This window comes from Myodes glareolus, chromosome 9, assembly GCF_982192425.1.
Source record: "Myodes glareolus chromosome 9, mMyoGla1.1, whole genome shotgun sequence".
In the NCBI taxonomy this organism is placed as follows: Eukaryota; Metazoa; Chordata; class Mammalia; order Rodentia; family Cricetidae; genus Myodes; species Myodes glareolus.
In genome coordinates, this window is record NC_142034.1 from 88,165,027 (window position 1) to 88,190,068 (window position 25,042).

The 25,042-nt window shown below is 49.1% G+C and overlaps 1 protein-coding gene across 2 annotated transcripts in view; it reads left to right on the forward strand.

The window, feature by feature from the left end:
• The window catches only part of Wwc1 (WW and C2 domain containing 1), a 153,673-nt gene that overhangs the window by 123,026 nt on the left and 5,605 nt on the right, over window positions 1-25,042 (forward strand). Inside the window, exons 13-19 of one of the 2 annotated variants that reach the window (XM_048436005.3) lie at window positions 29-109; window positions 1,339-1,425; window positions 2,548-2,740; window positions 8,353-8,493; window positions 10,071-10,240; window positions 17,301-17,433; window positions 18,666-18,830. In XM_048436005.3, coding sequence (XP_048291962.1) covers window positions 29-109; window positions 1,339-1,425; window positions 2,548-2,740; window positions 8,353-8,493; window positions 10,071-10,240; window positions 17,301-17,433; window positions 18,666-18,830 — 970 coding nt within the window. The remainder of the gene's footprint in view (window positions 1-28; window positions 110-1,338; window positions 1,426-2,547; window positions 2,741-8,352; window positions 8,494-10,070; window positions 10,241-17,300; window positions 17,434-18,665; window positions 18,831-25,042) is intronic. The other variant, XM_048436006.3, reaches the window with a different exon arrangement.

Genomic DNA, 25,042 nt, shown 5'->3' on the forward strand with positions numbered 1-25,042 from the left:
AACCCCTTCCCCTGGTGTCTTATAATAGACTGGGCACTTCTGAAGCTGCTACATTCGACAGTGAAGAATCAGAAGCCATGGGAGCCACCCAGGTTCAAATTGCCCTGAAGTAAGTGATGGGGGGGGGGGCGGGGGAGAGAGGACAAGGACAGAGGAAGGGTTTATATAGGGCCTCTTCTTCATTGACAATATTGTACCTTCATACCTTCATGGCTATCCACGGAAGAAGCAGGACCCACCAGCCTTGGTGGTCTCCTGAGTACTGGCCCCTTCACCACAGATGAGGAATGCCAAGTTTCTTGTGACTGGTGTAGATCTGGACAGCGGCTGAGCACACAGGCTTTCTGCTTGCTGAGTATCTGCTCTGGTGGTGGTTGCCTTTGCATCCCCTTCCAGGTTCCAACGATCCTAACTCAGGATTGTTGACCCTGGAGAGCACAGCCCAGCTCTGACGTGTGCACTGCTGTTGCTGGTGCCTTCTCTTCCTGGGGGGATGACTTCCACGTATTCTTACACAAAAATGTTAATAACGGAAAATTTCATACCCCAGTTTATGTTGGGTATAAAAACCATGGAAAAATAAAAGCGGGTGATTTCAGGATCTGAGTAAAATTGAAATGAGTGGACCAGTTGGATGGCTTACCCAGTAAAGACACCACAGAAACCCGGGTTCAATCCCCAGATCCAGGCACGGCGGTGCACGTCTTTAATCCCAGCACTCAGGAGGCAGAGGCAGGTGGATCTCTCTGAGTTGGAGACCAGGCTGGTCTACATATCAAGTTCCAGGCTATATAGTAAGACTTTGTTTAATAACAAACAAACAAATAAAAATTCAGATGGCTGCCAGTTCTGGACCTGTATCTGGTCGTGGCAGCAAAGCTGAAGGTGGGTACTGTTCAGCTCACCACACTGGACAGAGCAGCCAGCAGCACTGACTGATGAATCTTAAGAAAGAAAATGTTGGGGCTGGAGAGATGGCTCAGTGGTTAAGAGCATTGCCTGCTCTTCCAAAGGTCCTGAGTTCAATTCCCAGCAACCACATGATGGCTCACAACCACCTGTAATGAGGTCTGGTGCCCTCTTCTGGCCTTCAGAATATTGTATAATTAATTAATGGAAAGAAAGAAAGAAAATGTTGGGCATAGTGGCACACACCCTTAATCCTGACATTGGGGAAGCAGAAGGGTTTCTGTGAGTTCAAGGCCGGTCTGGTCTACATAGTCTAGCCAGGACTATACAGCGAGACCCTGTTTGAAAGATGGGAGGGGGAAGTAGAAAGGAGAAGGAGAGGAAATAAATGATTTGCTGATCGTTGTTTTATCCACCCCTTCATTTCAGGTATGATGAGAAGAATAGACAATTTGCAATATTAGTAATCCAGCTGAGTAACCTCTCCGCTCTGTTACTGCAGCAAGAGCAGAAAGTGTGAGTACAGAACCCTGCATTTGTGCGTCTCTCTCACCTGCGCTCTCCCTGGGAAAGCTCTAACTCCAGATACCACCGCAGGCATTTAATGCAAGCGAGCACACTAGTGCTGCCTGCGTCCACACACACACGCGCGCGTGCATGCACACACACACACTGGTACACTTACTAGCTTTGGAGACTGGCACAGTAGACAGCTTCCCCCACTTCCTGATGCAGCCTGGATGCATCCACCACCCACTGCTCAAGGACTGCTGAGCAAGCTGGTCCTTCCTGCTTGGAAATCTCCTGGTCTGTGACCTCATGAGAACAGTCGGGTCCCTATTATCCTCTCTGTGCAGAAACGACTCTCTGGTTCTCTAGGAAGGGTGTGCATGATTCACGTGTTACCTTAGAGGTTGCAAGGACAGCAGGCACCTGCGCTGTCTACATGCATTCTTGCTGTAGTCTGGGTGTGTGTTACAATGCATTCATCGACCTAGACATTTCCTCCCGTAACTAGACCACAAGGCCTGCGGACAGCGGTTACTGTATTCAGCCAGTGTCCTGGGATAGGATGTGGGGGGAGAAGAGAAATCTAGCAAAACCCACAGAAGGCCAGACCAGAGCTCTAGATTGTCTCGTTTCTGCCCCTCAGACAATGCCAGGGCCAGAAATGGGGAGTCATAGATAGGCAAATCCCTGGAGATTGGTAGCCAGCCAGCCTAGCCTATTTGGCAAGCTCCAAGCCAATGAGAGATTCTGTTTTAAAAGACAAACTAAAAGGCATGTGAGGACTGACACACAAGGTTGACCTCTGGCCTCGACTCGCATGCACACACAAAACAGAATGGTCGACTCCTGCCTGCAGAGATTAGAGCATCTGCCTTCGGTGCGTGGGCGGCTCTGTTCCCACCCTTGCTCAGTTCTGATGAATTGCTGCTTCCACAGCCTTTGGGACCCTTAGGAATTTGGAAACCCATGGCAGGAAGAGCAGTTGGTACCCCAGAGCCCCTTCCTGAATCCCTCGCATAAGACATTCTGCTCTCTCTCCTTCACAACTGTCTCTCTGGGGATTTCTGCAGTACGTCACCCCACACAGCTGACCCAGCTCTCTGACGGTTCTGTCCCCCCCTCCCCCAGGAACATCCGTGTAGCCATCCTGCCTTGCTCTGAAAGCAGCACCTGCCTGTTCCGAACCCGGCCTCTAGACTCTGCAGATACCCTCGTGTTCAATGAGGCATTCTGGGTGTCTATGTCCTACCCAGCCCTTCACCAGAAGACCTTACGTGTAGATGTCTGTACCACAGACAGGAGCCATGCAGAAGAGTGCCTGGTGAGAGCTGAGTCTGTCTCTGTCTGTCTGTCCACCTGACCTGGTCATAACAGGTTGGGTATGTGTCATATTCGGCCTGGATTTCAGGCAGAGAAGCCTCCCCAGAGAAGAGTAGTCTCAGTCTTGTCATCACAAGAGAGCCCCTTGCTGTGAGAGGAGTAGTGGGCCTGAAAGGACCTGGATGTGCATGCCGTCGGCCTCAGCTTCTCCGTGCAGCATGGAGATCAGACAAGAAGCACAGAGTCGTAAAAACAACCTGATGTTCAAATCCCACCTTTACCCCCTGAGCTGAGGGATCATGGGCAAGTTCCTAAACACCTCCACTTTTCACTTTCTTTGTCTACAAAGTGCCCCCTGATTGCACACTGGGGAGCGTCTTGAGGTTTGCAAGCGTGCATACAAAGCACCTACCAATGAGTCTGACACAGGTTCTCAGTTAATGGGCCCTCTCTGCTCCTCCAGCTTCCTCCCCCTCTCTGCACTGACAGGAGCCGGGGCTGGAGATGCTACGGCCCTGTGAAAGCCATGCACTTAAATACAGGCAGAGTAAGGTTGTTCAACCTTGAATAACCCCTCCCCCGGGGCTTCTGGGATAAAATGAACTGAACCAAATGAAAGGCTTTCTTAACTCTGGTGCCGTTTCTGAGTGTTTAAATGACAGCTCCAGCGTCTTTAAATCAGTGTGGGCTTTAGAGTTAAAAGAGAGCTCTGCTCGCCCTGGTCTCTGCTGGGAGCCTATTAGGCTCTGGCGCCTGTGTTGGGCACTGGAGATCTGGTGAGAGAGCCCCCTACACAAGGCAGCTAACACACAGACGAACTGTGGTGCGGGCTGTTTTGGGAGTAGATGGATTCAAGTGACAAAAGAAAACGTGAAACTTGTGTAGAGGACAGGCCAGGGATTTGTCCATGGCACTGAGCATCCACGTCTGGAAGCTGAGAAAGTAACGGTGGCAGTTGCTACCTCCCCTGCAGGCTACTCTTTCTCCTGATGGTAGCCGTGGGTCTTTGCCCAGAGTGGGGGACTCTTAGCTATCCAGCTTCATTTGGATCCGCTTGTGGTGGAGAATCCTTTGTGCTGGGGAATTTGGGGACTGCACCCTCAGGATATAAGGACAAGTCACCCGGCTAGCCCTTCCTTCCCAGCCCCACCACCCGAGAGTCTCCAATGCCAGGCTCAGTTCCCAAATCTGTAATGTGGCCCTCACTGCCAACCATCCCATCTGGTCTCGTATCCGATGAAGCATCCCTGCGGTGCTGCCCCCTCTCAGTGCCCGTGGCAAGTGTTGCGTCACCTGGTGCTCTGGTCCAAATGCAGATGGAGAGTCAGCAAATTTGGGAACCTGCTAAGTACTCAGTGGACGTGAGCGTCAGCCATTTTCCTACGCTGCCCACGGCAGAAACCACACCTCTTGGGGCTGGAGAGATGGCTCAGAGGTTAAGAGCACTGGTTGTTCTTCCAGAGGCCTAGAGTTCAATTCCCAGCAACCACATGGTGACTCGCAACCATCTTTAATGAAATCTGGTACCCTCTTCTGGTCTGCAGGCATACATGCAGACAGAATACTGTAAAAAATAAATAAATAAATAAATAAATAAATAAATAAATCTTTAAAACACACACACACCCACACACACACACCTCTTATGATGATGTTACCATGGACACAAATGCAGCAGTGAATGTCAGTTGGGTGACATTTTCTGACAGACACCAAATTAGGTCCCTGACAAGCATTCTCCCCATTGATTTCATTTGTCTTATAAAATAGGTCATTTGCACCAGTGGGAAACTGAGTCACGGAGGTGAAGATCTTGCTTTGGGTCACACAGTTAACACAGTAGCAGAGTGTATTTGGGCCCCTTCTCTGCAGGGTGTACATGTGAGCCCTTCAGTGTCCTTTCTTAGCTAGCTCGGGGCTCTCTGAAGACCACAAATGGTGGCAAAAATGGTTTCAGGAACATAGTGGATACTGAGAAGCATTTCCAGACCCAGGCTCCTCTGGCGAGTCTTTCCCTCAGCCCTGGGAAGAAACTAAATCCTGTTTTCTTCTCCTAAGTGGGTGCCTTTTATTCTACCTTCCTAATTGAAGTCTGGCCATGGCTGGTTGCTATGGCAACAGCCAAAAAAAAAAACCCTCGCTGATCTTACAGTGGCTTGTTGCTGCCCAGGACCAATGGGAAGCCTCCTTGCTACTTTGGGAACATGAAGTGTTGGTTTGGGTGGCTGAGGAGGACAAGTCATGAGTCAGGAGGGGGAAAGAGCTCCTCTGCTCTACTCGGTGTTTTTCTGTCTTTTCTGGGGCTGCGGAAACGCCAGCCTGTGTTCAGTTCTTCAGTCACTCTTACAAGCAGCATCTGCGAGTTCACCATTGGGCCAAGAATCCCTTATTTCACCTTCAGCACAGCCCCAGGAAGAGGTATCCGGGTGATCTTCATTTTAGGGAATGAGCAAGGCCCCAAAAGACTAAGTTACCTGCCCTCTTCATCCGGTGAAATGACGGAGGACCGGCATGAATTTGAACACGTTCACCTTCTTTATGTATTCCTATCACACACCGAGTTACATTGCAGGGTGACTAAAGACTCCCACCTCCACGGACCCCAGGTTTAGGGAAACACATAGCCTGCCTTCCCTAAGATTGTCATCAGTAATGCAACCACCTGTGTTAGTGTGGCATCACACTGCCTCCACCCAGCCACTAAGGCCAGTGTCCCTCAGCTCGGGTCCTGCCAGGGCAGACCCCACTGTGTGGCCATTACAATAGAGTCCTGGTTCCTTTTTCACTTGGTGTCACTCACCTGGCAAAGCCTACCCCTGCCGATGTCAACCCCACCCCCAACCTGTGCAACTGGACAGAGAATACACCGAAGCTGTGCCCTGTGGCATCCTTGGACGTTACCGCTCATCACTGGTTTCCCTCCAACCCTGAGCGCCCCTTACCCCCACACTCTGGCTGCTTGGAGGGTTTGCAAACGCCAACGCTTACAGGCTATTCAGTAAATCGTGTCTGTTGAGCCCATGAGTGTGTAAATGCGCTCCGAAGGCTTCCAGCTTGGGAAGGCGAGGGATGTTCGTGCCGGTGAGCCTGTGCCGGCAGGCAGTGCATCTCGTTGTCGTTAAGAATAACCCGATGAAGGCGTCATGCTTCCAAGCCGTTCCCATCATCCCTCCCCAGCTTGGCCCTCCGACACAGCCTGTCATGTTCCGGATTGCAATATCCAGCATGTTTGTGTGTCTCCCCAGGAAACTGTCATCCCTTGGGGAGGAATCGTGTTCTCGACGCTTCTCTGGCTGCAGGGAATACTTGTTGAATGAATAAAGGAGTAATATACATATTCTTGTATAGACTTACGTTTATTCTGGTGCCTGGAGCGTGCCAGCTACTTAATTCCTGAAATGACAATAACCCACCGCCCCCGAGCCATGCATAGAGCAGCGATTCTCCTCGTTCCCCTACTGAGGAAACTGATGTCAAAATAGCAAAGTGTCAGTGCATGCTGACTTCCTCTCCCTACGCAACACTCTTCTCCCAGAAATTGCTATTAGTCACCCAGCCTTAGCAGTCCGCTCCATGATTTGGTTCCTCCTTTTTTTTAGGTTGAATATCCCTGTCAGAAACACATGACCAGAACTGTTTCATATTTCAGGGGGAGGTTGTTTGTTTGTTTTGGGTTTTTGTTGTTGTTGTTGTTTTACTGGTTTAGAATATTTGCATATATAATGAGATACGCTGGAGCTGGAATTCAAGTCTAGATAGGAAATTTGTTTCAGATACACCTTGTATTCCTAGCCTGAAGGTATTATAGAATATTTTAAGTAACTTTGTGCATGAGAAAAAAGTATGGCATGCATTTTGTACTTGTGACATCCCATTGATGCTCAAACAGTCTTTGCGCTCAGGTTGGCATTAGAACTGCCCATCCTGTAGAGGGAGAAATGGGCTCTCAGGTGGGTTAAAGAGTCCCCAGGTCAGGGAGCTCGCGCTCCACTAGAGGCCGGCTTTACAAGCTGGCTTCTGGTACACCTGCCATCCGTTGACCCAGCCACTGCTATGTGAAGACAAAAGGGAAAGGTTTGGGGTGAGCTGAACCCCAAACCTGTCCTGAGTTCTTCAGAAAAGGACTGGGTAGAACTCTTAAACGCCTAAGGAAGAATATGGTTAGCCTGCAGGGCTTCCGATTGGGGTTGGATCGGAGGGTGCTGTACTTGAATAGGTTCCTTATTGGTGAGGTAGGTCAGTGTACGGCTTTACATTTTTAACCTAAGGAGTGCATTTGTATGTTTCAAAGAAGGGTTCAGGAAAAGCTACCACTCTTTGTCTCCAACCCCATCTTACCATGTACCTTCTATCGGTAGCCATTTAGATTTGCTATTCCTTAGATGCTTGCTATTTCTTATTAAACACATGATCATCTGACCTTTTGTACCTCAGACATAGTGCAAATCTCTCTCTCTCTCTCTCTCTCTCTCTCTCTCTCTCTCTCTCTCTCTCTCTGTGTGTGTGTGTGTGTGTGTGTGTGTGTGTGTGTGGTTGGTTTTGCATCTGTGTGTGCACCTATAATCCCAGAAAGTTGGGGTCAGGAGGATTAGTAATTCAAGGCCAGTCTCAACTACATAGCAACTTCTTGTACTATCACAAAGAAAGCCAAAATGAAGGTTCCTGTTCATGGGTCGTTTTGTACGTGATAGATGCCTACACGTGTAATTCCCAAGCCACGGGGTAAAATGTATCCATATTTTGCGAGATGCTGGCAAATTCCTCCCCTAAGGAATGTAAAACAACCTCTTTTGTAATTGCCTGTTCAGTGTTTTGCTCCTTGGGACTCTTAACTGCTAGGAAATGGGGCTGTGTAGGGACCCTCGTCATCTTTAGTATTCAACCCAGAACCTAACCCAGCTCAGCGCAGGAGAAGTATCAACAATCAAAATTCAAATAGCCAGTTTTTTAAAACTGGGCCACGTGGGGCTAGAGAGATGGCTCAGTGGTTAAGAGCACTGCCTGCTCTTCCAAAGGTCCTGAGTTCAATTCCCAGCAACCACATGGTGGCTCACAACCATCTGTAATGGGGTCTGGTGCCCTCTTCTGACCTGCAAGCATACACACAGACAGAACACTGTATACATAAATAAATAAATCTTTTTTTAAAAAAAATGGGCCACGTGTGAGTCTGGTAGCACATACCCATAGTCCCAACTCTAGGGAGGTGGAGACAGAAGGATCAGAAGTTCAAAGTCATCTTGAGCTGTACAGCAAGTTTGAGGCTTGCCTCGGCCACATGAAGAGTGTGCCAGAAGACATTAGATATATACATTCATAGAAGCTGAACTTGGTGGCATAATGGCTGTAAAATTAGCACTCAAGAGGCTGAGTTCAGGACTAGGGTAGGTGATGAAGTGAGTTCAAGGTCTCTTAAAAAGGGAGGGGATGGGGTGTATAAATAGCATTATATGTGCTAGTCCCAGCTATGTGAGGGGTTTAAGTTCACACGAGACCAGACAGGGCTGAAACCCTATTAGGAAGCTCCGCCCCTATCTCATGGGGACTGCTGTCTTCCGTGTTGTCTCCATTAGCTGGCATATTTATATGTTTCTCATTGTTTGTCCCTAACAGGGAGGCGCCCAGATCAGCCTGGCTGAGGTCTGCCGGTCTGGGGAGAGGTCAACACGCTGGTACAACCTCCTGAGCTACAAATACTTGAAGAAACAGTGCAGGGAACCCCAACCAGCGGGAGCTACAGGGCCTGACCACAAGGTGAGTGGGCTAAGTGGGCACCTCCAGCCCCACCCCTGCAGCACCTGATGAACCAGATCCCAGCTTGCAATGGTGGAGGAGAGGAGCCTGGGGTAGGAGGAAACAGAAATGGGGCAGGAGAGGGTCATCCAGGAACGGTCTTCCCTGAATGGTCAAGACCCAGCTTCTTGAGGGTTTTTATTTTATGCTTCTATATTCTTCTGTGCCTTATATCGCTTCTCTGATTATTATAATAATAATAATAATATTGAAGTTTTTCCAAAGTGATGTTGAGGGCTATATGAGTAGTTTGTGGTTCAGTGATGAGGCCAGGCTAACACAAGTGAGATCCGGGATAAAAGAAGTACAGAAGGAAGGAGAAACCTGGGAGATTGAGACCATAGTTCTTTCTGGAGAACCTGAGACTGGAGGAAGTTTAAGGAAAGACTGTTCAGAATTGGCTCTTTCCGGCTGGGCGATAGCACGTCACCTCTCTGAGCCTCCATGTTATTTGTCTGTTTTGGTTTTCCGTGTCTGGTAAGGAAAGTTTGAGATAAGGTTGCTGAGAAACTTCCAAGAAATGGATCTAGCGAGTGCTTCTTGCAAGAGCTGGGTAAATGGCAGCTGGGCTGTTTTGAGTTACTTGAAAGCGTTTTCCTTGCTTTGGTTTGACAATATGTTTTAGCGCTAATCATTGAAAACATCCCTACACCATCTCTGGCATGAGGAGGCAGAAACAGGAGGATTGAAAGTTTGAGGCCAGCCTGCTCTACAAAGCAGGTTCTAGGCCAACCAGGGTTATGCAAAGAGACCCTGTCTCTAAACCAAAGCCAAAAAAGACATGCATCCAAAAAGCCACCCCCAGCTCCTGGCTTCTCTCTGCAGAACGTGATGGCTGTGTGGTTCAGTGAGCTGCTCTATGTGAGCAAACCACCTGCCATGGTCCTTGCTTACCTTTAGCTCTTTCTTTCCTTCTCCAAAGCACTCCTCAGGAGTTTCCTAGCCTTGCGACCCCCACCCCGACCCCTGGCTGAGGATGGTGGTAAATTAACCACGTGATCAGAAAGCCACAGCTTGTCTTTGCTCAGATGTCAGGGGCTGTCTACTGAATACTGTTTGCTAGGCCACTCATCAGCGCCCAGATCATCAGAAATAATCTCCATGAAGACTTTCCTGTGCTTGTTGGGAGAAAATGAGGGTCGGAGAGATTCAATAATTCTCTCTGGTCACACCTCCCTCCTCAGTAATGGCGCCACTCAGGTCCTTTTCCGGGAAGCCCTCCACGTATTCAGTCTCCCACTTGTCACTGGGTCCTTGTCCCCAGACACACAAGCACTAGAGAGTGCTTGCCTCTCTCTAGACCCTTACTGCACTGCTGTGTCATTGATGATTCGTAGGACACAGAGACTCTGACAGACAACTCTCTGATCTCCTCCAATCAGAACCCTAATGCTTTCCCTTCGCTGCTAAGCCAATTCTGCTAAGTAGATCCACACACATAGAGAGACGCAGACTGGCCAGTGAAAACCAAAACAGTAGTTCCCATGGGCCAGATGCTTGGCTGCTCCAACCTTCGGGCTTTACCCTGTGTTCTCTAGGAGGGGTACCTGTCTGAGACGCTGGTAGGTAAGGTGGCACCCGGAGCCCCTGCTGATCTGGCGGCCTCTGTCTCTCAGGATACTGTGTCTGCCCTGCTGGAACAGACGGCTGTGGAGCTGGAGAAGAGGCAGGAGGGGAGAAGCGGCTCCCAGACACTGGAGGGCAGCTGGTAAGTGGATGCACCCTCGGGGTTTAGTACGGAGATCCCTGACCTCGGGGCAGCCAAGGGGAAGGCCCCCTGGGAGCATCATGGGCCTGTACTTACAGTCTCTGAAGGCAACAAGGCTCGCTTGGCACAGTGGTACCTAAAACCCTTTCACAGTTTATGTTCCGTAAATCTCCCATGATTGTTCCTGCCTGATGTTATTGTTTGTTTTGGTGTGCTGACATGTATTTGGGCTAAAAAAAAAATTAAAACTAGGCATGGTGGCTCACATCTGTGATCCCAGCGCTTGGGATGCTAATTAGAAAGACTACTGTGAGTTCGAGGGAAGTCTAGGTTACAGAGAAAAAAAAATTTAAACCCTACTATAGATTTTAAATTTGAATCATTTGCTATAAATTGTGTATTGTACAGTAAGAATTACACTTGGTTACTAGGAAGAGGCGGAAGAAATGATAGAAATGAGAAAGTCCTGGTCTGGGAATGTGGCTCCCTGGTAAAATGTTTGCCAAGCACATGTAAGGTCCTAAGTTCAATTCCCTGCATGATGAGAAGGAGGAAGAGGAAATTGTTGAAGTTGTCCCTGTGTTGCTGAAGAACAGGAGGAAACAATCCAAGCTCCAAGCCCTCTGGTGTTGCTGGAAGCTCATGCTCCTTCTCTTTCTCTGGTTTGCTGTCTTTACTGAGACCCCACCATTGAGGCAATCGTCCACCCGGAAGGATTAGAGATGAATATGCTTGTGTATCTCACAGCCCAGAATTCTTCTTCAAGTCGCATCCAGCAGCTTCCCCTTGCTCCTCCTTGGCTATCCCACTCCACTGCGAGGGAGCTTGAGAGGCGAGCACTGTTGCTTAGCTGGAAAAAAAATCAAGTTTCTGCCTCTGAAGCCAAGAGGCCGGAATGGATCTGAGGCAGGTGAACTTGCTCTGCCTCGGAGGGAGCGAGCATCACAACTGCTCGCTCAGCCTGCCGGTTCCCCATGTTTGAAAGGGAAGACAGAACTGTCCAGCAATGCTGAAAACTTACTCCAGACAGGGAGGGAGGCTTTCTTGCTGAGTAAATCAGAATGTCTAGACAAGAGCTTGGGACACAGCGTTGCACTGTGTGGTTTGATGCGGCTGGATTCTTTCCCGTGGACAAGATAGCAGTACACACTTCAGCAGTACACACTCTGCTAGGGTGTCAGTCCTGTCTCTGTACATCCCTCAGCAAGGTAGTTTGCTGTTTGTTGCTGTTTGAGACAGGGTCTCACTTGTTCCCCTGGATCTCATTCTATAGAAAAGGCTGGCCTTGAACTCCCAGAGATCCACCTGCCTCTGGCCTTCAGAGTGCTGGGATTAAAGGTGTGCCATGCGCTTTTACTTTTTTAAAAAATTGACGCATAGTTAATTGTACCCATACAGGTGACAGTATCATATGTAGGTAACTGTGCAGTGTGTCATGGTCACAGATGCTAATGGCTGACATATCTACTTCATAGACCAGTATGTTTTGAATCTGTGGGTTGTGGCTCCTTTAGAGGTCAAATGTCCACTTCATAGGGGTCACCTAAGACCCTCAGAAAGCACAGATATTTATATTACAATCCATAACAGTAGCAAAATTACAGTTATGAAGTAGTAATGAAAAGGACTGTGTGGTTGGGGGCCACCCCAAGATGAGGAACTGTACCAAAGGGTCACAGTGCTGGGAAGGCCGAGAGCCACTGCCGAAGAGCACCACGTAGATTCTGCTCTTCTACCATTCTGTTGGCTAGTTCTGTTGTTTTGTTCCAGATGGGGTCTGACCACGGAGCCCTGGCTAGCCTGACAGCCACCATGCAGACCAGGCTAGCCTCAAATTCGTGCGTAATCCTCTAGCCCCAGCCTGCACTAGGCCCAGTTTCTTTCAGCCATTCTTTCACGCAACCTGCTCTGAACTGGAGCCAAAGTGTTCGGTAGCGAGGCAGAACGTGTTCTCCTCTCTGAGTCACGTGGTACTCACCGCGTGACCTTTCTTCCCCTCCTGACTCCAGCCTCTTGGGACTGCCATTCTCCACCCATCTCCGTGAGGCCAACGTTTTTATTCCATACCTAAGGGAGAATGGACAGTGTGTGTCTTTCTGCGCCTGTCTCCTTTCCCTTAGCCTAACGTCCTTCAGGTCCTTCCGTGTTGCCACAGGTGACAGCTACTATGGCTGACTCGCGTTCCATATACAGGACCATGATTGCTGGTGGACGCTTGGCTCCCCCCATACCTTGGCTGCTGGGAACGGAACTGCTGTGCACAGAGAGAGACCGGCCTTTCGATTGCAGTCACCAACCTAGAGGACACGGTCAATAACTCTTTTGTGTTACCATTGTTGTCGTCCCAAATTCTGTAATTGCTCTTGGAGGGAGCCTTCCGTTACAGCCTTTGACTCCAGGGGTCACCATATGTCTCCTGGTCAGGAACAGATGGCAAATACCATCTGCTGTGGCCACACCGCTTCCGCTGTGTCTCCTCAAGTTGCCTCTGCAGTATGGAAGCAGCGTGGGCCATGAGTAACCGGTGGCTACGTCTGTGTTCCCCTGACACTCCATGTGTGGACACTGGAATCGACACTTCTTAGCATTTGTACCTGCCACAATGATCACCGCCTTGTTTATTTATTTATTTTTCAGTCATTTAAAAATGGGCTGGGGGGTGTGGTTCAATTGGTACCTACTTGCCTAGCGTGCACAAAGTCCTGGGTTCAGTTCCCCAGCACTCCCTAAACCGACTGCGATGCCACTTTACCTGCGTTTCCAGTCATTGTACTCTGGAGGTGGAGGCAGGGGAATCAGATTTCCAGCTGGCCACTTAATGAGTGCAAGGCTAGCCTGGGATACTTTGAGACCCTGTCTCCACACGAAAATAAATATAAATGTAAAAGCAAATTCTCAGCTTAAAATGCCCAGGGGAAGAAAAACAAAAACAAAACAAACCACAACCACCAAAAAGAAACAAGGCAGCAGGCTGGATGGGGCCCGCTGGCGATAGCTGCTGACGCATACTCGTCTTTAACCATCTTCCCGTGTGATGAAGAACCTACCAGGCCCCTGGAATTCTGTATTCCTTTGTTTCTCAGTTGGTCACAGTGTCTATCTCCCTCTCCCTGTCCCTGGCAACCCTGGTGCTGACAGTCACCCAGGCTCAGGTCTGATGCCAGAATCAGCCCAGGTCCCCTCTCCCCACAGCCTGGCATGAGATCAGTGCCTGCTACTGAATTCCAAGCTAGGGCTGAAACTTTTCAAGCCGTCTCCTAGCAACCACCTCTGTTCTTGCTCCCCTTGTGGCCCCCTCTCTCCCCACCCCCTGCCATTCACACTTCCCAGATGCCAGCTTACAAAGAGGACCAGGCCTCTCAGAGCTGCTTTGGTGGGGTGGCTCCATCTGCAGCCCCTTCCCCCAGGCCTGAAGGTGGCTTTTGATCGCCGGGCAGTCACTAGCTTCGGCGCACCTGCTCAGCTTCGGAGCCCAGTGGAGGTCTCCCAGAGACCAGCCCCCAGCACTCGGACACTGACCTACAGTATTAAGGCCCAGTGGATCTCAGCTGCCCTCCCCTTTTAAAAAAAAAAAAAAACCTATTTTGATGCCTTTACTGCAAGTATCAGAGGAACAGTTCTCTCTCTTGGTCTGTTCTGTAGCAGCACTGGCCTCAAATTCTCAGCGTCCTCTGCCTCCCAAGCGCAGAGGACCTCCGCACCTCAGGAGAAAACTGCATTCGTTCCGCTGAAGAGTCACGAGCAAAACAAGACCCTGGTTGTTAGGAAACATAGGCGAGCCAGTGAACTATCTCAGTGTGCAAAGACACTTGCCACCAAGCCCGAAGACTTGAGTTCAATCCCCAGGACTCACACAGTAGAGGGAGAGAACCAGCTCCCGAAAGTTGTCCTCTGACCCCCATGTGTATGCCATGGCCTGCTCACGCCCTCACTCACCTGCATTCACCATATACACGCAATAGTGAACTAGAAAGAAAACCCAGGAAAAGATGGCCTCCAACCTTGGGAGAGTGAGAGGCCCTGATGTGTGTCTGTCTGGGGTGATGGCCACAGGTGGCACTGTTGGGTCCCTGAGCCTGAGCATGTCACCTGAACACACAAGGCAAAGTGCTTCTTGGGTAGAAGTGTTGGCCCGGAAACACTGCCACCAACAGTGACTAAAATACCCTAAAACTAAACTTACTCTCCAACACTTCACTGAACTACTATACTGACCTAGAATATGTACATTTAGGGCTGGGGATATAGTGCTTGCCTAGCATGAAAGAGGTCCAGAGTTCCGTCTCCAGCACGGCTAAAATAGAAACTAGATGAAGTCCCTGTTTATGATCTGACAGATACTACTACTAACCGGCTTGCATGCGAAGCGAGCATCGCTTGCTCACATCCTCGCTCTGCACAGGGACATGTCTGCTTTCCAGACTGCTTCATCAACATTTTCATGTCTGCTTCATCAACACGGGATAGCATCAGCTGGCATTTTGGATTGGTTACTTTGTTTGCGCTGCACTGGGTGAAGGAGGCCAGTGTGTTTTGTTTCTCTGCACCGTTGAGATCGAGTGGGGTCTTTTCTCCTGTCCTGGGACATTTTGATCAGACTTACAGTGAAAGAACAGAGGCTGGCCCGCGGTTCAGTGCTCTGTCAGGCTAAGCCACCTAGCTCCTCTGTGATAATGGATGAGGCTATCAGCCTGGGTGCCTCACACTGAACCTGCGGGGTGTCCACGCCCTCCCTCAGTACTGCAGCCGGGAAGGGCTGGTGAGTGAATCCTACAGATTGCTCTGTGTTCACGCTAACTGTGGGTCTGTGTGTCTGGGGCTACAGAGGAGAACAAGACTCCCCTTATCGCCAGCTCCCTCGCAGTGAAGAGGAGCCTCCATTGCAGGGCTGTGAAGAGAGATGGGGGTTGTCTCTCCCCATTGGGGAACCCTCAGGGAGACGCTGCGTTTCCCCCACAGTGAGCCTCACAGAAGACCCTGTGTCACATGATCTGCTTTGGCAGGGATTCTGGTGGCTCAGCATGGTGACAGTGTTTCACACGGGCCTTGGCCTGGCAGCAGTGTACGTCTTTGAGAAGTCAAGATGGAGATTACACCCAACATGTGTAGTCCATTAGCCTCACGAATCCTTCCAGCCCTGGAGCCCAGGGTTCAGAAAGCAACATGGCAGAGGCTGTTCAGGAAATGGTGCTGGGACAGTTAGCTATACATATGGGAAAATTAATTTTTATTCTTATTTCCCTTCAATCAGAAATGAATCTGCTTTGCATCGTAGAGCTAAAAACATCAAAACTGAAACGAAAAAGCTTTAGCCGAGAATATAGGAGATTCTTTTAGCTGTGACGCAGCTCGGTCGGAGAGCGGTTGCCCAAGTGTGCATAAGGTCCTGAGTTCGATCCCCAGTAGAGCCATGAACAAATACATAATAAATAAGTGTACAGGAAATGTTTTACAAAGGCTTCCTGGGCCACAAAAAGCCCAAACTAGAGATGGAATAAGGCAGGCGTCAACCAGGAGTTCAGAGCAGCCTCAGCTACATGAAGCCCTGTCTCAAAAATGATAATTAAAAAAGATCCGCGATAAGATGCAAGGCTGTTCCCAATGGAATGGCTGCCAGTCGCGAGTGTCGCCAGGGAGCTGGTACGCTTGTGTGCCGTGTCGCTGCTGGAACTGTAAGTGACGGAATGACTCCGGAGACTCAGTCTGCCGGTTCTGTTAAAAGGCAAATGTATATTCGTTAATTCAGTAAATCACTGAATTCTATGAGCTGAATCGTACACCCCTCCAAATTCTTTAAAAAAAAAAAAAGATTTATTATGTAATTATGTATACGGTGTTCTGTCTGCATGTATGCCTGCAGGCCAGAAGAGGGCGCCAGATCTTCCTACAGATGGTTGTGAGCCACCATGTGGTGGCTGAGACTTGAACTCAGGACCTCTGAAAGAGCAATCAGTGCTTTTACCTGCCGAGCCATCTCTCCAGCCCCCTCCAAATACCTATGGTGAAACCGTCCTGAGTGCCTGTACCTCAGACTGTGACTGCCTCTGGAGATGGGGCCTTGCAGAGGCAATTAAAGTAGGGCGGACCTGGTCCAGCCTGATAGGTATCTTTATAAAAAGAGAGAATTGTGGCACACACAAGCACTTGCGAGTATGGGAAAGCACGGACAGCAGCAAGGAGCCATCTGCAAGCCAAGGACAGGGGCCTCAGGAGAAAACTATGTACTAGAACCTCGCTCTTGGACGCTAGCCTCCAGAGCTGTGGGAAATATAGTTCTGTGGTGTTTCACTTTGGCGGCCTTAACCAGCAACACAGTATCTAACAGAAGTGACCCCCTGGCTCCGTAGCAAAGACTTGCCCCCTGGGCTCCTAGAAACTTCAGTCACGGTGACTGAGAGATGGTTTCAGTTTGGTGCTCACAGACGGACGAAGTGTTAACCACACTACATCCTGGGGAATGTTACTCAGTAATAAAAAGGAAGTGAGCTACTGCTGTTTGTAGGACCTGGATGAACTTCAGAGGCGTACTAACAGAAGCCGAGGATGCAGGAGCATGTACTGTTTGACTGCTTATATGAAACTCGAGAGAAATCAAATTTGGTCTGTAACACCGGGAAGCTTCACTGGTAGCCACCAGGGAACAGCGGGGGTACTGAGTGGAAAGGGTAGCTGGAAGGGCCCCTTTCAGGTGTAGAATATTCTGGCTTCCATGGGGACTTCCACCCTTATGATACACATTCAGACACACGAAGGAAGAAAGGAAGGCAGGAAGGAAGGAAGGAAGGAAGGAAGGAAGGAAGGAAGGAAGGAAGGAAGGAAGGAAGGAAGGAAGGAAGGAAAGATTGGTTTTGTTGGGGTTCTAGAGGTGGAATCTGGGGCATCGGACACTCCAGGAATATACTGTGCTTCTGAGCCACAGCCCAGCCCTATACTGAAGGTCCTTTTGTTAAATACCCTTACCATCCTAAGTCTTAGGAATCCTGTCTGGATGCACTCAGGAGCAGGCAAGTGGAGGTGGAACGGTGTCTGGGGAATTAACCACAACATCATGTCACCATAGGACGTATGAGGAAGAGACCAGCGAGAATGAAGCAGTAGCTGAGGAGGAGGAAGAGAGAGAGGAAGAGGAGGGAGAGGAAGATGTCTTCGCTGAAAAGGTCTCCCCGGAGGCAGAGGAGTACCCAGCACTAAAGGTAAACAGAACTGGTCTGGGGAGATAATATTTCATCACAATGTCTGGGTCGTCGGAAAAGGCTCTCAGCGTCAGGGTTAGCCCTCTAAGTGGACAGTGTGCCCAGAAGTGGCTGTCCCTGCACCTCGAGTCGTATTTGGAGACACGGTGCACCAGAAGGGACTGATGGGTCTTTATCTTTCCTCTGCCCTCTGAGGCTTCCCTATCTCTCTAGCCAGATCTCAAGCTTTGCAGTCACATGGTCTTAGTTCAGAGCCCGGCTCTGCCCCTCCCTGTGTAGTCTTGGGTGGATGACTTAATTCCCACCCAGCCTCCATTTCTTCATCTTTAAATTCACATGGGAACACGAGCCTTGCTCATAGGCCTGGAATGGAGATCTCTTTTCTCAGAGCTCACAGGATGCTGCGGCTAAGACACGTGGTGTTCTTGAACAGAGCCCTGGGACAGATTCTCCTGGCTAAGGAGGGGGTCCTAGAGCAAAACCCAAGGGCTTTTTTTTCTGCCTTTTATACACCAAGGAGTGTCTCTGCAGTCTCTCGCACCAGGGGGCGCTCTTGTCACACTCAAGCAGGTACTGAGACAGTTCCTGCTAATATAGTTTCTGGACTAAGTAAGCATCTATGTCCGTCTTTTGCTGGTGACTGCTGTGTGCTGGTAGAGAATATGATGGTCTGGGGTGGTGGTAGTGTTACTTTGCTCTTTTACTTTTTTGATTAGTGATGGGGGTCCCACTATGTCACCTAGGCTGGCCTTGAACTCAGTTTTCTTAGTGCAGGGATTGTTAGCATGTACTACCATGTTTGGCTTGATTATCGTAGTCTTATAACTAAAAAGAGGTTTGCTAGTTGCCTCCATGATTTCAGAAGAAAACATTCGAGTTATGACTGGGACCTTGAAGGTCTTGTTTATAGCTGGTGCTTCAGTACGTGGGGAGGATGGTCAGCATGCCTGGTCAACACACCAGAACCTGAGTGCCACCATGGCTCACAGGAGCTGGTGCTTTCTCAAGCTCCCAGCAGTACATGCTGTAGAAGAGTGGGAACGGAACGGGAGCTCTGGCCTGGGTTCCCATTCTGGTAGGTTCAGCTGACTAAGTCAGCATGGTGAGAGCCCAAGAAGTTCATCTATGCTTGTGGCCAAACGTGAGGCACCAGAAGTGGGAGTTGCCAAGTAGACCAAGAGAGGGCCCAGAGACTCGGTGGACGCTCGTGTCAAGACTGACTTCTTCCTCAGGTGGACAGAGAGACCAATACTGAGAGCGTGGCCCCATCCCCCACAGTGGTGCGGCCCAAGGACCGGCGGGTGGGTGCCCCTTCCACAGGGCCATTTCTTCGAGGGAACACCATCATCCGCTCCAAGACCTTCTCACCTGGACCCCAGAGCCAGTACGTGTGCCGGGTAAGTAAGCGATGGTGCCTTCCCCTCCCCTCAGAGCAGCGGGGCTCCGATCCAGCTCCGGATACAAATCGGTGTCCCTCTCATAGCCTGCCTGACTCTCACAGTGTGCCTTGGGCATCTCTGATAGGTTTAACTCCGTGGACCTCACTTTCCCTCATGTGGAGCACATGGACCCACTTCATAGGCTAGTTTACTCTTGATTGATTGAGTGATGTAAGAAACGAAGCTGGCACATGGGGCTCAGTGGGTCCGAACCCTTACTGGACAGGCTTGTGAACTGGAGTTAGAATCCCCTAGCATCTTTGTGAAAGCCAGACATGGACACATGGGCCTACCGCCTCAGCTTTAGGGCCCGGAAACACGTGGATTCCAGGACCTCGATACCAGTCAACCTAGCCAAAGCTTTGGGTTGAATGAAAAGAGCTTATCTCAAGGGAATAAAACACAGGGTGGTAAAGGAAGACACCGTGTATACTCCTCTAGCCTCTGTGTGCACATACTCAATACTACACACATAGAAAGTAAGCTTCTTAAAGAAAAAAAGACGATGCCGTGAGACAATGTAGTTGCAGTCAAAAGGAAGAGCATTATGATTTAAAGATCACAACCCAGCACAGCTGTGATCTCATTATCTGGGTGGCTAGGGCAGGAGAGCCCAGAGTTTGAGAGTTCAAGGTCAGCCTGGGCTTACCTAGAGAAACTGTGTAAAAGCAAACACTAGAAACAACTTTATCAAGATATGTGCAGGATTTCCTCCACTTTTGGTTGTCCAATATTCTTTAGTATAGATTTTTTAATGGGATTTTTGTTTTTGTTTTTGTTTTTCGAGACAGGGTTTCTCTGTAGCTTTGGAGCCTGTCCTAGAACTAGCTCTTGTAGACCAGACTGACCTCGAACTCACAGAGATCCACCTGCCTCTGCCTCCTGAGTGCTGGGATTAAAGGCGTGCACCACCACCACCCGGCCCGATTTTTAAAAAAAAAAAAAAAAAACAAAGGTCCTAGAAGGATGTTTTTCATTTTTTGATTGTTTTGTTTTGCTTTTAATCTAACATCTATGGGTGTTTTGCCTGCCTGTGTGTCTATACATCACATGCGTGTCTGGGGCCTAAAGAGGCCAGAAGAAGGTGTCAGATCGTCTGGGACTGGAGTCAGAGACAGTTGTGAGCTGTCAGAAGGGTGTTGGGTGTCACCTGGGTCCTCTGTAAGAACAGCTCATGCTCCTAACCACTGAACCATTTCTGCAGCCCATAGGAGTTAAAATGCCAGCACTTTAGAATCTCAGGAGCCAAGACAATGAGAATGACCAGAGACTAAAACCGTGAAGAGGTTCACTTGGGGTGATGGATCCAGCCATGTCTAGAAATGGAAAACTGTTCTTGTCTGCCCCAGAATGTTCTTTAGCCAACTGCTTCCTCTTCCTCTTCTTGTGCAGAGATGGAAAAGGCCCTGTGTGTGCACGTGCGTGTGCACAAGTGTACGCCGCAGCAGGGTGCTACTGGCCGCTTTGATTTTTAATTGCATTGCACCAGAACTGTTTTGCGACTCTGTGTCCCACAGAACATGACAGAACACAAGTGTCTGACTGCGTGTGATGGCCCACACCTGTAAAAGTTGTAGGCCCTTCCAGATGTGGTACCATGAGCCTACCATCCCAGCTCCTGGGAGGGACAGGCAGAAGAATCAGGAATTCTAAGTCATCTTTGGCCCAGTTGCTTGGGCTCTACCTAGCAATTTTAAGACCAGCCTAGGGCACATAAAACCCCACCTCGAAAGGAATTCAAGTGTTTCTATGAAGGAAAAACTATTTTAGGTAGAGAATAAGAAAGTCAGCTAGATGTGGTGGCACAAACCATGACACCAGGAGTCAGAAAGACTGAGGCAAGACACTCCTGAGTTTAAGGCCTAGCTGGCATATATAGCAAACCCTGTCTCAGAAGCCAGGGACGGGTTTGGTGATATTACACACCTACCTATAACCTAAGGATTTGGATTGCTGATGGGGCAGGGATATCAGTAATTCAAGACCAGACGGGGCTGCAAAGCCCCACCACCACCCCTCTTCCCATCCCCATACTTCTCCCCATACGCACCCCTCAAAAAAGATAAGCAAGGACTGGAGATTTCACCTATGGCAGACTGCTTCCCTAGCAGTCTAGTGCATGCAAGGCCTTGCGCTTGATGCTCTGTCCTGGGGGTAAAAACAGAAAAGACTTGGTAAACAGTCCTGTAATCAACCTTTCTCTACTTCCTGTGAGCTCCCTTCCTCGTGGTTCATACCCTGCCCTTCCTTCGGAATGGCCCCTTGCTGAGCTCAGGAGTCTTCTCTGTGGAATGACCAGTGAGCATCTCTCTGACCTTCAGACATTCTAATAGCCCCGCACAGACCTAGCCAGGTGCTTGACCACTGGCTGTTATGGTGGGTGCTGGCTTGTTGCTTTTGAGTTACTGAGGCTGAAGCTAGGCCGCTCCCATGCTAGGCAGCCGCTCTACTTCAGTCCAGTTTCGGGCTGCTATTGAGCCGCTTGTTAACAGTTTAGTTTAAAAAATTAAAAAGTAATAAACTTTGACATTAAATTCCAGTTCTTTGGTGGCGGTGAAAAAAGTGGAAGAAGGGACTCTGTGGGACCCTCAGGCCACACGTTCTCTAGGGCTGGGCTCTGCAGGTCACTTCCCCCATATCTCTCTCTCTCTCTCTCTCTCTCTCTCTCTCTCTCTCTCTCTCTCTCCCTCTCTCTCTCTCTCTCTTCCGGTTGCCACCCTGTGATGGAGTTCTCACCTCTTTCCTGATTATCCAACTCCTTGAACCCTGTCTGGACCAGCCTACCTTCTTTCATGCTGCTGTGCATGGAGGGTCTGAGCACCTACCAAGTCCCAGGGGTCATTCTGGTTGCTTGGGCTCTGGAACCAGCGGCTGCTCCCATCTAGCCATGAGGGTAGCATGTCTAAGACAAGTGCATGCCTTCGCTGAAGTAATGCTTGCAATTCCTTCCCCTGTCTGGAACCTTGCAGACCCACTGAGTCATGAGGATCAGTAAACACAGCCTTCCTGCCTACTCTTCTAATTGAGAAGCCACCACACTCTGGTTTTGTCACTTACCCTAGCTATTGTTGTGGAGGAAGAAAGGGAATTTCTCGGGGTCCCAGAAGTCCATCTCCAAGGCCTAAACTTAGGCGACCGAATGAGAGAAGCTCATCTTTTCATTATCTCAAACCACACAAATTCAATTCATTGGGTGCCTCTCAGTTTTGTTCCCCCGGAAAACCTTCCCAAAGCCCTTCCCAGTGAAAATGGAGACCTTCTTTCTCTTCTGGGTTAATGTCTCAAGCGGATCAACATCTGTGGGAGTAATGCAGGCCAAGCTCATATGGGTTGCAAAGCTTGTAGGAGATGTGGGGTTTCCTGAAGTCACAGGATACTGATGTGGGGGACCCTGCCTTCCACTGAAGGTTGCTACAGTTAAGTCCGCTCACGACTGTAGAGAGGCAAACCCAACCAGAGCTTCAATCAGGAGGGCTGTGAACGATTTAGAGAAGGCTTTAGGGTAACGGCTAAGACCTCAGTTCTTGCAGACTGATATGAACGTGCAGTGAAAAGCAAATACAAATCAATGGATGCCACTCATCAGAAGTTACACCGAGGGAAATCAGTGGCTGGCTACGGCAGGGGAAATGAATGTTTGACTCATTTTCCATCAGGATTAGAATACAGTTGTGATTTTGGTAAGATGGAGCGCATCAGCACATCAGAGCGGTGTTATTCATCCATGCAGCCAGACCAGCAGTCATTTAGTAGCCAGCTCTCCTTTAATGAACGTGTACGTATCCGTGTGAGTATATGCCACGTGAGTGCAGGTGTCTGCGGAAGCCAGACGGGCTATTGGATCTCCTGGAGCTGGAGTTACAGGGGTGAGCTGTGGCCGTGAGCTCCCTACTGTGGGTGCTGGGAACCGAACTTGGGTCTTCTGCAAGAACAGCAATTGCTTTTAACCACTGACCCATCCGTCCAGGCACAAAAGCCATCTGTTATCAGACTGACTTTCATGCTATGAAAATGCTTATGTTCAGTAATCCTTAGTTTACTTAATAGTGACGCAAAGAACAAGAGTAGGGAACCCTGTCATTGAGATGCATTCCAGAAGCTGTGAGTCTTTCCTCGGTGAAAAGGCAAATGTTCGGACTTGAGGAAAGAAAACCTATAATATGTGAAAACCTATCATATGCTGAGATCTATAGGAAGTTATTGTCAGTCTCTCATTGTGTTTATTTTATGACTCAAAACATTATTTTATATGCATGCATGGGGAAACTCGTAAACTCGGGTAGGTGCCATCTGTGGCTTCAGGCATCTGATGCCATGTGGAGCTGTGTCTTGCAAGGGCACTGCTACACTGGTGCCTCTGACAGCTTCATGCCACCATTGGCCATATAAAGTCTGTTTGCTACTGCCATTCTCTCCGCTTACCGTTCATTGATAGCTTCTCTCTGAGCTATGGGCAAATGTGGTCCATGAGTGCAGCACAGGGACTAGCAGGCCTGAATGTGAAGGCATATTAGTAGAAAGCTGAGTTATATTGGGATTCAAAGCCTAGGACAATCGCAAGCAATTGACGGCCTAGTCCTGACCTGATGACCTGACGCTAGCTGTAAGGGAGGCCAGGAAAATAAGACACAAGGCCCATCAGCTTCCATACCAGGAGATGGGCATTGTTTCTAACCAAGTATTACAAAGTGGGGTTTTTCTGTGCTGTGGTGAGCTTGCATCTTCAGCTACAACGAAAGGAAATGGTTTTTTGGTTTTGGGGGTTTTTTATTCTTGAGGTTTTTGGGTTTTTTTTTATAATTTTCTTTATTTTTATTTTTCGGTGTGTGAGTGAGTGGATGTGCATGTGTGTGGTTGGAATATGATGTGTTTGTGAGTGCGTGAACTGTGTGTGTGGTTGGGATTTGATATGTTTGTGAGTGCGTGAACGTATGTGTGTATGGTTGGGATGCGGATGCACCTGTGTGTGTGCATAGCACACACCATGCTTCCGCGCATGCATGTAAAGGCCAGAGGAGGACATTCAGTGTCCCGTTCTATCACTCTTCACCCCATTCCCTTAAGACAAGGTCTCTGACTGAACCTATAGCGAGGCTCGCAGTGATTCTCCTGTCTCTACATCCTAGAGCCCCAGGCTTACAGGGACACATGTGACCACTCCTGGCTTTAGGTAACAAATTCTGTTGCCCACTACACCGTCTCCACTGCCCCAAAATGTTTTCTTACAAACTACACTACAAGGCCCATTGCATTTGTACCCATTTCGCAGATGAAAAAACTGGGTCTCCGGAAGCCCACCTACGTGACTTCAGGGCACAGGGCCCCTAAGTGCAATGCTGGTTACTATCTCTGAATCTTGCTACTTTCTGCCAGTCAACCTCACTTCCTACCTGCGGCCTCCTTGAATCCTTGCTTCGTGTCACTTGCTTAGTTGCCCTGTTGCGGGGTCCCCACGGATTTCTAAGGCTGAGACAGGGACAGTGATTCTATTTCCTGCAACGTTCCACAGCACCTGTGTAGTATCAGCAACACTGTGCCATTTGTTATTGTTAATTTTGATTCTGATCTAGTGGATGGAGTCTTTTCTTGTGACCTTAATTTTATTTATTAACTATTATTGTTTTACAGCATAAAATAATTAAACCCAGGGCCTTCATTTATGGTAGGCAAGTGTGCTACCACCGAGCTGTATCCGCAGTCTCTTTTACCTTTCATTTTGAGGCAGGGTTTTATTCTGTAGCCCAGGCTAGCCTTGAGCCTACTCTACAGCTCAGGCTAACACAGACTTCGTAATCCGTTTGTCTCAACCTTCTGGCTATCTGGAATTATCAGCTTGCTACCACTGAGTCTGGTGTTTCCTGGGACTTGAAATTGCTATGCTCTCTGCCTCCTTTCTTCTAGTTTGTTAAATAGAAGCAGTAACAAAATAATGATTCTCTTCCGTGTGTGAGGTTAAACCTATTGGGATGTTGGGAAATAGGAGGAAGTGGTGTCAAGACTGGTTTGGTAGTGTAGTCATGTGATCCCAGCACTTAGGAGGCAGAGGTAGGAGATTCAAGCCCAGCTTCAGCTGCAGAGAGGGTTCAGGGCCAACCTGGGCTGCATGAGACCATCTGCAAAAATAAAAACAGACAAAAAGTGAAGTTCAAGAATGTAGTGTCTCCTGCTAT